At 51.3% G+C, this 12,223-nt stretch overlaps 1 protein-coding gene across 1 annotated transcript in view; it reads left to right on the top strand.

The window, feature by feature from the left end:
- Positions 1-1,272: 1,272 nt before the first annotated feature.
- TMEM52 (transmembrane protein 52) overlaps positions 1,273-12,223 on the top strand; it is a 16,996-nt gene continuing 6,045 nt past the window's right edge. The window contains exons 1-3 of the mRNA XM_084822067.1: positions 1,273-1,822; positions 7,235-7,278; positions 7,702-7,746. Of these exons, the coding sequence (XP_084678193.1) occupies positions 1,289-1,822; positions 7,235-7,278; positions 7,702-7,746 (623 nt within the window). The 5' untranslated portion in view covers positions 1,273-1,288. The remainder of the gene's footprint in view (positions 1,823-7,234; positions 7,279-7,701; positions 7,747-12,223) is intronic.

The raw sequence follows: 12,223 nt of genomic DNA, 5'->3' as shown, positions 1-12,223 counted from the left end.
TGGTGTCATCAGTTGCAGGTTACGGGAATTGGGAATGGATTCTTTTGCCCCCCCACACACACTCACTTGAGATCTTCCTGCATCCTTTTGAACCTAAGGCATCGCAAAGGGTTCAAGCAGGATGCTGAAACTTTGTGTTGCGGCGGTGAGATCCCCCCCCCCCCCGGAAGTTTGGATGGGTGGGTTTGATTTCACAGTCTGCACAAAATGCTCACACAATATAGCCTTTTACCTATGGGGAGAGGCGGTCTTGACCTCCTGCACACGTAAACAGAGGGTTCCCTGATATGCTTGCTTTCTACACACAGGGATTTATTTTATGGCTGGCTGGGGAATGCTGGGAGTCAGAGGACTTTTTTCTGTCTAAACATGGATAGGATTGCTCCTTGAATGATCTTATGGGGTGGGGCGTGAGTGTTGGACAGCAGCGTGCGCATCATGTCATTTACTTCAACATGTGGTAAGCCAGCCCTGCAGTGTTTGGTGGCTGAGTCAGGCCTTGGACTCTCCCACCTGCATCCTGCCCCAAGAAGCACTGTTGCAGATAAGCGCTGTCTCTCCAACAACTTATATAGCAGCCTGAGCAAACTCAGCAACATAATCTAACGGCAGATCCCTGCCCCAAGAAGATTTCAACCCAAATGTAGATAGTGGGGAGCAACAGCAAGACGAGAGGAACATGGAATGGGAGTTATGGGGGAGAGAAAGAGCCAAAGTTCAGTGGAACTGTAGCCTCCATTTTCGATGTATATTTGGACAGGAGAAAATCAGAAGGGGCATCGGCACAACCTCAAGATACGATGGCAGGAGTGAAGCAACAACCCAATCCTAGCTACGCCTACTCAGAAGTAAGCCCCGTTGCGCTCCGTGGAGCTTACTCCTGCCAGTGGGTAAAATCCAACGTAAGTCCTAGTTAAACGCATTGAAATGAATGCAGCTTAAGTTAGTCATGACTAAATTAAGTCCCATTCATTTCAATGGGCCTACTCTAAGTAGGATTTCTGTTGGATTCTACAGGCCTTGCTCGGGTGCAATCCTACGCTGTCCTGCTGCTGCAGCCCTAAGCCCGTTTACAGGAGAGTAAGAGCCCCGAGCTAAATGGGGCTTCCTCCGGGGAAAACGCGCCTAGGATCGCGCTGCTGGAGTGGTCAGGCTTCGCGAAGGGGCCAGACGGAGCTCGCTGTTCCCCTCCGCGGTCGCCATTTCCCACCTCTTTCCCCCAGCCCAACGCCCCTGCAGTGTTGCCAGCAAAGAGGAGTGGGTCGTGGTGGAAAAGAGCGGCGAGCGGATGAGGCCGAGTTTCCCCTGCGCGTACGACTCCTCCCGTCTCCTGTTGATTCACAGGCCGCCGGATCCCCCCACCCAGCCTAACCTCGTGGAGAGCAGCGCAGGCCCGCTCTGCGCTTGCAAAACTGGCCAGGCTGGCTGGGGAAGGATGGGGCTTGTAGTCCAAGACATCTGGAGAGGGGGAGGCGATTGCAACAACGACCACCCCTGCAGAACAAAGAAGGCGAGCGATGGCCAGCGGCGGGCGGGGCCAGCGGGGAAAGGGGCGTGGCTAGTCGGGGAAAGGGGTGGGGCGCCGGGGAGAAATACGACTTTGCAAAGCGCCTCCCTTTTTCTCTCGTTCCAGGAGCGAATCAGTGCGCTCACCCCGTGTGCGTGTGGGGGGTTGGTGGATTTTTGGGGGAGGGGGGAAGACAAAGGGCACTCGGTGTTCCCGGGCGAAGGGGGCCCAAGCGAGTTCCCTCCGCTCCCGATGGCTGCGGCACAGCGAGCGAGCGACGTGTCCTGCAAACTCTTCCTCTTCGCTCTGTTGCAGGTGGGTGCTTTGATGCAGCGGTGTGCTTTTCTAGATCGAGGTATGGCTCGCGGGTGGGTGCTCTGATGTAGGGGTGGCTTTCTAGCTTGCTGCATGGATGGCTTTCTAGCTTGCTGCATGGCTCGCGAGTGGGTGCTTCGATGTATGGGTGGCTTTCTAGCTTGCTGCATGGCTCGCGGGTGGGTGCTTCGATGTATGGGTGGCTTTCTAGCTTGCTGCATGGCTCGCGGGTGGGTGCTTCGATGAATGGGTGGCTTTCTAGCTTGCTGCATGGCTCGCGGGTGGGTGCCTCGATGTATGGGTGGCTTTCTAGCTTGCTGCATGGCTCGCGAGTGGGTGCCTCGATGTATGGGTGGCTTTCTAGCTTGCTGCATGGCTCGCGGGTGGGTGCCTCGATGTATGGGTGGCTTTCTAGCTTGCTGCATGGCTCGCGGGTGGGTGCTTCGATGTATGGGTGGCTTTCTAGCTTGCTGCATGGCTCGCGGGTGGGTGCCTCGATGTATGGGTGGCTTTCTAGCTTGCTGCATGGCTCGCGGGTGGGTGCTTCGATGTATGGGTGGCTTTCTAGCTTGCTGCATGGCTCGCGGGTGGGTGCCTCGATGTATGGGTGGCTTTCTAGCTTGCTGCATGGCTCGCGGGTGGGTGCTTCGATGTATGGGTGGCTTTCTAGCTTGCTGCATGGCTCGCGGGTGGGTGCTTCGATGTATGGGTGGCTTTCTAGCTTGCTGCATGGCTCGCGGGTGGGTGCTTCGATGTATGGGTGGCTTTCTAGCTTGCTGCATGGCTCGCGGGTGGGTGCCTCGATGAATGGGTGGCTTTCTAGCTTGCTGCATGGCTCGCGGGTGGGTGCCTCGATGTATGGGTGGCTTTCTAGCTTGCTGCATGGCTCGCGAGTGGGTGCCTCGATGTATGGGTGGCTTTCTAGCTTGCTGCATGGCTCGCGGGTGGGTGCCTCGATGTATGGGTGGCTTTCTAGCTTGCTGCATGGCTCGCGGGTGGGTGCTTCGATGTATGGGTGGCTTTCTAGCTTGCTGCATGGCTCGCGGGTGGGTGCCTCGATGTATGGGTGGCTTTCTAGCTTGCTGCATGGCTCGCGGGTGGGTGCTTCGATGTATGGGTGGCTTTCTAGCTTGCTGCATGGCTCGCGGGTGGGTGCTTCGATGTATGGGTGGCTTTCTAGCTTGCTGCATGGCTCGCGGGTGGGTGCTTCGATGTATGGGTGGCTTTCTAGCTTGCTGCATGGCTCGCGGGTGGGTGCCTCGATGTATGGGTGGCTTTCTAGCTTGCTGCATGGCTCGCGGGTGGGTGCCTCGATGTATGGGTGGCTTTCTAGCTTGCTGCATGGCTCGCGGGTGGGTGCCTCGATGTATGGGTGGCTTTCTAGCTTGCTGCATGGCTCGCGGGTGGGTGCCTCGATGAATGGGTGGCTTTCTAGCTTGCTGCATGGCTCGCGGGTGGGTGCCTCGATGTATGGGTGGCTTTCTAGCTTGCTGCATGGCTCGCGGGTGGGTGCCTCGATGTATGGGTGGCTTTCTAGCTTGCTGCATGGCTCGCGGGTGGGTGCCTCGATGAATGGGTGGCTTTCTAGCTTGCTGCATGGCTCGCGGGTGGGTGCCTCGATGTATGGGTGGCTTTCTAGCTTGCTGCATGGCTCGCGGGTGGGTGCCTCGATGTATGGGTGGCTTTCTAGCTTGCTGCATGGCCTGCTTTCCGAACAAAGTGGGCGGGTGGGCGGCGGGGAGATGGTCGCTAGCTGGGGGGTTTTCTCCCTCCTTCCCCCACCTTGATTTTTTGTGTGTTTTTGGCCTGCCGCCTCGAAATCTCTCGCAATCGGTGGCTCTTGCCAACAGCAGGCCGTACTACTCAAGGGCAGGCCTGCATGCTTTTCCTTCGGAGTGCTTCTGGGGGGTCGTGTTTGCCTCAGTGGCTCTCCCCCTCCGGTCTCTCTTGCCCTGTGAGATTTCTGTCCAGACGTGATTTCACGGATCTAAGTTAGGAGCGTGTGTGTGAGAGTGACAGAGGGAGAGAGGGGGGGGGGGAGAGAGGTGCAGTCAGGCAACGTGTAGACTCCGGACCTCGCGGGCTGGGCGCCTCCGCGCTCCCGCGCCTTTAGCGGAGAAGCGGGTCTCGAGTCGCTCGCTCCAAAACGCGCCGAGGCCGCCCTGTTGCTGCCCCCGCGCCGCGCCCATCCCGTGGAGGGGCCCCCCGGGCTTCTGCCCCGAAGTCCGACCCTGATGGCACCGCTGAAGGGAGCGGGAGAAAGCCATGCGAGCCTGGTTCTCCCGAAGGCGAGTTCTTGCCCAGTTTGCCGTGCCTGGGCGGGACGTCCGAAAAGGCAGCCGCTAAAAACGAGCCCGCCCGGTTCACTGGAGCCCTGTGTGCGTGTTTACTCCGAATTTGTGTCGGCACAGGGCAGAGTCCAGCTGAACTCCTACTTCGAGTAGGCCCATTGAAACGAATGCGACTTCAGTGAGCCATGGCCCGCGTCACTTAGGGACATGGGAAGCTGCCTTGTACTGAGTCCATCTAGCCCAGTGTCGTCGTCGTCACCGGCCGGCAGCGGCTCCCCGGGGTTTCAGGCAGGGTGCTTTCCTCGCCCCACCTGGAGAAGCCGGGGATCGAACCCGGAGCCTTCTGCATGCGAAGCACGTGCTGGACCACGCTGAGCTGTGGCCCCTCCCTAGAGAAGACCCATTTCAGCCGGATTCTACCCATGCAACCCAAAATTAAATCCCAAATCGAACAGGGCTGTGTGCGTGCGCGTCCGAATTCAGGGGGTTTTAAAGTCAGGGGGTTTTAAAGTCCACCCAGCCTTTGCTGTGGTGGTGGTGGTGGTGATGTTGATGTGAGAAAGACCTTTTGTCGGCTGGACATCGTCGGGAATATCAGGTTGCGGCGTAGCTGAGCTGTGCCAGGGAGCCGAAAATGATGGCTCTGCGTTCTCATGGTTACATCCTCCTCTAACTAGCCAGCACCTCTGCGTGCAGACAGGCCAGTTTTCTGGGATCTGATCCCTCTCTCCACCCAGCCCCCGCCCCTCTCTGTATGAATGGGTTTGCCTGGGCAGAGTCATAACAAAACAGGCAGGTTTCAAGAGAGCTTTTGTGGGGTGCGGGTGATGGTGTGAAATGCGGGGGTATAAGGCAAGTCACTTAACGCTGGGGTGGGCTGGCTTGAGTTCTGCATCGACTACTCCCCCCCCCCGCCGCCCCTGCCCCCCTTAGAATACCCATAACTCCTCGATTTTTCTGTTTTAAATTTACAAAGCAAGAGTGCATGCAGTTGACCTCGTAACAGTAAATGCAGAACTGTGATAAATATTCCCGGCTTAGTTAGTGGATCTACACGTAGACAGATCTGTATTCTGAGTCCGTACTGTTGCTTAAGAACATATGAAGTGCCTAACTGGGTGAGGCTGAGACTGAACACATTTTTTAATATTATTATTATTATTATTATTATTATTGTCTCCCGCCTTTTTTCCTCTTGCAAGGAACTCAAGGGGCTTACGTAGTCCTCTCTATTTTATTCTCACAACAGCCCTGTGAGGTAGTTTTGGCTGAGAGTCAGTGACTGGCCCAAAGTCACCCAGTGAGTTTCGTGGCCAAGTGGGGACTAGAACCCGGTACCCCACACTAGCTCTCATTTGCAATAATACAGCAGCTAGCCTTCCTCAACCCAGTGCCTTCCAGCTGTGTTGGACTATGGTACCCATAATCCATAGCTAGCATGGCTGAGGATGGCAGGTTTAATAGTCCAACACAGCTGGTTGGTTTGGTTTTAAGATAACTTATATGCTGCCTGCTTGCCAAATGGCATTTGAGACCCCTTAACAAAAGCCATAAAACATGCACCACTCATAAAAGGGAACCAGAAAAGAGAATAAACTTTAAAAAATGCAATTTATATCCCTCCCCAAATAGTTATGAGTGCAGCAATTAACTTGTTTGACGTCACCAACGCTGCAATCCTAGGCAAGGCTACTCAGAAGTAAGTCACACTGAGTTCAATGGTTGAGGATTTCAGCCTACGTTTCCAATATGCTGAGATCAAGTTAAGCACAGCTGGAAAATTATCCTCCTTGGGGCTTTGGGGGGGGTGGGAGGTCAGTGATTCAAACAAAAGTGCTTAAATAGCTGGGTATTTAATTTAGTCTATTGATAAAAATGCTGTATAAAGACAAAGCTTCAAAAAAGTGTTCAAAGGGTTACATGTGATGTGTGCCTGCGTGTGTATCACCCCCCCCCCGCCGCCAATTGAGGTTAATGCTGCATTCCATGAAAACATACGCCATGGATAGGCAGCGAGGTGCCCCCCAGATGTTTTGGACTACAAGTCCCATCAGCCTCAGTCAGCATGGTCAGTGGCTATAGGAGTTATAATCCAGAATATCTGGGGGGCACAAGGTTTGGCCCATAATACATTTTCTAGTTTTAACGGTTGCCACATAGCTTGGTGTTGCTAGCCCTCCATAAGCTGAATACATGTATGTCCCTGATCCTTACAATACCCCTGTAAGGTAGGCCGGTATGATTCTCAAAGTCACAGATACGTAGCCAAAATCGAGAAATACTGGTTTGACCAAGGCCACCTCAGTGGATTAACAACATCAGGCTTGACTGGGGGGGGGGGGTTTGCCATTTAGCAGCCATATGTGATGCACTCCTATGTCTGGCTACTCAGAAATGAGTCCCATTGATTTCATTGGGCTTTACTCTCTTAAGTCTGCAGAACATTGTAGCCTTAGTCACCTGACTACACCAAACACATCTGATAAGCATGAAACCTTATTTACAGGAAGTATAATTCCAATGATCAGATACTGGAGAATCTTTGATTGCCAAATACTGGTAATGATCTTAGTTGCACGGGTGGGTGGGTGGGGTGTCTTTAGATGGCCACATGGATTACTTCAGTTCTGAAGCACACAACCAGCATTTTTCTTGTCTTCTGCAACCACCATTCCATGCTTTACAACTCCTTCTACATTCCTGATACGTTAGAAAAGCAACAAAATTGTTTGACAGCCCTAATTGTGTGTGTGTGTGTGTGTGTGTGTGTGTGTGTGTGTGTGACTATGTGCAGTTTTGCAGTTTAAGCTCATTTGAATCATAGCACCATCATGACTACAGAATTACATGTATTTCTGCCCGATGCAGCAGAAATCACCTCCTGCTCTCTGGGTAGTCATCTGCATGCTCCGTGGGACTGTCCTAGCCTCACCAATTCTGCTTGTGTTGGTTCATCATCTGGTTGACCACTTTGGGGTGAAGGAACACTGGATTAGATGGATCTTTGGCCTGATCCAGCAAACAGTTCTTATGAGATGAGTGCAATTGTAGAGCCATGGTTCTAGACACTTGCCTCTTGTCTTCCTCTTCTGCGTTAAATAACCCTTCTTTTCCCCTCCAGGCTGTGCCTTCCTTTGCTCAGATTCACTGCAACGGCCAAAAAGAGTAAGTGAAAACCTGTATTTAAATGCTTTTGTTTGGCAGGAATCAGCCTCTTTTGAAAGCATTCTTTGAAAGGAAGAAGGCAGCCCCTAGTTCAAATCTCACCATGGCCACAAACTTATTAGGTTCTCATATCAGGAGCAAAGGGCTGGATGCGCCCAGTCTTGTCTGATCTCGGAAGCTAAGCAGGGTCAGCCCTGGTTGGTACTCGGATGGGAGACCCCCTGGGAGTCAGGCTTCCTGCGTTGAGCAGGGGGTTGGACTCAATGGTGTTGCAGGCCCCTTCCAACCCTATGATTCTATGAAATCTATGAAATCTTCAGCTCCCCATCTGCAATACAGAATTTATAATGCTGGCCTACCTTATCTGGTTGTTGTAAGGATGAAAGAGCCTTGATAAGTCATGTTCCTTGTCTTCTTCTCCAGGTGCGCTCAACAGGGACCGAGCTGGACAAGCCTGTGGTATGTCTGGTGAGTTTTGCCTTGTATCGTTTTATAAGTGTCACCTTTAATACAATGATCCCCAACCTGGCTGGGGGATTATGGGAGTTGTAGTCCAACACATATGGAGGATGCCAAGGAAGGCTGGCTTAATATGTTTTGGGAATATGAACCACCATGGAAACAGAGGCTCTTTCTCCAGCTGACAAACTTAAAAGCATAATTCTGGAGCGCAGGGGCTCTTTGTATGTGTCATTTCTCGCTTTAGTTTTTACATGGGAGAGAGCGTTCTTAGTTTCTGTTTACTTTTTGGTCATAGTTTGTTCAGTTTCTAGTTCTGTGGCTCGCAGTAGCTGAGCCCGTTTCCCTGTGAAACAGGAAGTAACAAAACAGCAATACAAACGGGAAGGTAAGTATCTGTCTTTGTGTACCACAGCCTGAGCATGTTACGAAAGGAACAGGTTATAATGAAGGTTGTGTGACTAGTTTAGGATTTCTGCTTCAGGATACTAGAGGTGAGTTGTAGAGCAGCGTCACGTTTAAGCGAGGGATGTTGGGGAAGTCTGAAATGGATTCGAATGACTTCGTATTTAGTCGTACGAGAATACGGACGTTACTGGAAAATACGCTAAAATCTACGCCATTTTTAAAAAACCCAACCCAACATTTTATACATCCCCAATCTCGCTTCAGCCTTTGCTGTGTAGCGCTCCTTTTTGTGTGTGCGCTCTGCTCATTGATTGTACGCTAAGCTAAGAAAAATACGCAAAATGTTACGTGCCGTGAAAGTTACATAAGTTACGGCAGAGTTCTTTGCGTCCTTTTCTGAAGTGGGGGGGAAAGTCAGATTCCGTCAATCAGCGGACGCCGGAACAAAAGATGCCTGACAATCTATGAAACGCAGACGGAACACATTAAACAAAATCTATACATCCTTAATTTAAGCACTAGCTTGTTCGCCTTTGGCGACCAGACATTGCATGCAGGCGAGTGAGTAGGCGGAAGAGGAGGGATAAAGCACTCTTTGCTCTTCTGGGTCCAGCAGAGAGAACCCAAGTGGACTCCTAGAGGAAAGAAGCTCCCTCTTCTATGACCAGCATACAAATGCAGCTCTCTGTCCCTTCTCTGCCGGCCTCCAGCAAGCTAGTAAAAAAAAATTGTAGGCAAATAATTTTTTTGTGGTTTTATTTTCAGGGCTGGTTTAGAGATGTTATCTGTGGGATGGCTGTAGGGACAAAAGTGACTGTTTAAACAGGAGTGATGTGGGATGTAATACGGAGTGTGGCTTTGATTTTACACCATTTCTCTTGGGAATCTCTTTTCGGCTGCCTTGCTGCATCAGCCCATGGGTCCATCTAGCCCAGTTATGTCTGTACTGGATGTCTGCACCATCGCCAGTGTCCCCCCTCCAAGTGTGGGCCACATGGAATGTGGCTGAGAAGCAATAATGCGCTATTGATCAGCGGAACATATGGGCCAGAGGGATCAGATGTCTGCTGGTGGCATGCCTTGCGTTCCCCCATGTGACCTGGGGAAGTTTGGACCTTTTGCATGCAAAGCTGCTGCCCTGCCACAGCCCCTCCCAAATAAATAGTCATAGGAACATATGAAACTACCGCATAGTGAGCAAAGCCAAGGTTGCAGGCAGAATCTTTCCCAGTCTCACTACCTACTTCTTTACAAGAGATGCCACAGACTGAATTTGGATCCTTCTGTTCCCCACGCCCAATACAGATTAGGACCATGGGGAAAGGGGTTACCTCTTTTTCTTGTGTTGTTGTCCCAATAAAAATCCCCCTTCTCCTGATAAGAGCTGTTTGACATAAGAATGTAAGAACATAAGAAGAGCCCTGCTGGATCAGGCCAAGGGTCCATCTAGTCCAGCATTCTGTTCACACAGTGGACAACCAGCTGCTCACGGGAAACCCACAAACAGGACACACATGCAAGAGCACCTTCCCGCCCCAGTTCCCCAGCAACTGGTGTACACAGGCATACAGCCTCTGTTCCTTGACAGTGGAACAGAGAGCTTTTCTACACAAGGCGTTTATTGTGCGCTCATCGTTCCTTACTCATGGTTGTTTGCAGGTTCTTTAGATGACGTTGTGACCCTACAGTTTTGCTTCTGTTTTTTAAGAGCACTTTCTTGGGCCTTTTTGGAGCGGGGAAAATGGAGCATTACTTGTGAGAGTGAAAGAAACCATCTTTTCCTAGTTGTGTAATTCGTGTTATTCCGCTAACGCACAGTGCCACCTAGAGGTTATATAGCGGAAAAGCTCTGCGTGAAGTGCACGTATCTCAGTCCTGCGATGAAACTGAAAGCGGACACAGCAGATTAACAGTCTTGTGTAGCAAAACTCAGAATGCCTTATGAGGTGGTGGGTTCTCCTTCTTCGCTGCAGGTGTTTAAGCAGACCCCAGCAGGCCGTTGGTCAGGCAGGCTGTAGTTAGTTGCATCCTGAAGTGCAACCAACTAACCATTGGGAGGAGCTGTAGCTCAGTGGTAGAGCCCCTGCTTTGCATGCAGACGGTCCCAGGTTCGATCCCCGGCATCTCCAGACAGGGCTGGAAAAACTCCTGCCTGAAACCCTGGAGAGCTGCTGCCAGTCAGTGGCAAAAATACTAGGCTAGATGGACCATGGATCTGTCTCTGGATAAAGCAGCTTCTGATGTTTCTATGAATTGTGGGCCCTGCCTTGAGCAGGGGGTTGGACTAATTGACCTCCAAGGTCCCTTCTAACTCCTTAAAAAGTGTATAATTCTGTCAGTGGAAGCTGGAGACTCTGATATCAGTGTGGCAGTGAATCTGCTCCGGGTTTCAGTCAGAACCAGGATTCAACGCCCCACTGACATCAGAGCCACCAGCCTCCATTGGATTTTATGACACTGTTTGCCTCAGAAGAAATGCTGCTATTTGCACCTTTCGCAGCTGGGGTGGGAGGGCCATGGGGAGGGGGGCTTAAGCATCCCTCCTGCCTGCCGTGGAGACCAGGGACTCTGTCAGGTTGCTATTTTGAGTTGCGGAATTACATGTGCAAGCCTATATGTTTATTTTACTTTATTTATTACGTTTCTATACCACCCAATAGCCGAAGCTCTCCGGGTGGTTCACAACAACTAAACCCCCCAAATGCATCATAAAATACAATACGAAATGTAAAAGCTTAAAGCTACAATATAAAAGTACAAACCAAAATGAAAACCTAGCAGCAGTGCAGAGATTTAAAATACAAGAGCAGATTTAAAACAGTAGAGCTAAAGGACTGGGATAACAAATAGGTCTTCACCTGGCCCTGGAAAGAGTCCATCTTCACCCAACTAAACTGCCCCAGAGAGTTTACCCCAAATAAGGCGACGTGTGTTTTTCTCCCCCATGCGGTAGGGGTGTGTGTGTGTGTGTGTGTGGTGACTCCAAATGGCTTGTCTGCTTCCACCCAGTCTCGGGAATGGATTAATTACCCTCATCTGCCAAGGAAGCATTCTTCCCGCCAGGCACATGACATGGGAGTTCAGTGGGTCACGTTCCGGCCTCTTGACTCCTGTCTCCCCACCCACGCAAACAGGGCAATTGAATAACTTGGCCTCACCTGGGACAGGTAGGAGTGGGTTTTCCCTGTGACGCTGAAGAAGATGAGGATATCTTGACAACCGCCTCAGGAACAGGGCAGGCTGCAATCCTATCCGTCCCGATTTTGGTAGCTGAGAAACCGGGGATGCTTCGCATAGTTGGGGATGAGGTCATATTTCTCCCCGCCTCCCTCCGGTGGAACGTTTCATTATAAAATTCCCTCTGCCTCTGGGAGCCGATCCGGAGCCCTTAAGCAACTGAGGACGTGGTGGGGGTTGCCTGGCGTACCTTGGCTGAGTCGAGGTTGGCGCTGAGCGTATCGATGGCTGAATTCCAAAAGCCACCCAGCCATGAGCATCCCTTCTTTCTTTTATACCAAAGATATTCTCTTTAGACCTGGGGCCCTGCAGAGCTGATGGGAGTTGGGAGTTCATCGGCATCTGGAGAACCACTATTATTATTATTAACTTAAAAAAAAAAATCAATTTCTATACCACCCAATAGCCAAGGCTCTCTGGGCGGTTCACAACAATTGGCAAACAAATACAAAACGACACTGTTATAAACGTTATAATACCACATTATAATAAAACGTGGTCTAAACATGTTTAAGGTACACAACTGAAAACAATTAAATAGCTAAAAGCAGTTTCAGTACACAATTTCAGAAATTGTGTACTGAAGACAGCTGACAGAGGTGCCCCGTCATATGCCACTAAATGCCTGGGCGTAGAGGGCAGTCTTAACCTGGCGCTGAAAAGATGACTGTGTCGGCACCAGGTGGGCCTCAGTGGGAGTCAGGGGGCCATCACTAAGAAGGCCCTCTCCGTCGTTGCCATCTTCTGAGCCTGCCCGGGAGGAAGCACTCGGAGGAAGGCCTCAGGTGTTGATCGTGGTGTCTGGGTAGGTTCATGTCAGGAGAGGCGTTCCATCTGGTAT

The sequence above is a fragment of the Heloderma suspectum genome, chromosome 15 (assembly GCF_057233095.1).
Source record: "Heloderma suspectum isolate Gila_16-S chromosome 15, 16-S_ref, whole genome shotgun sequence".
NCBI lineage: Eukaryota > Metazoa > Chordata > Lepidosauria > Squamata > Helodermatidae > Heloderma > Heloderma suspectum.
This window is presented reverse-complemented; position numbering and strand designations above follow the sequence as displayed.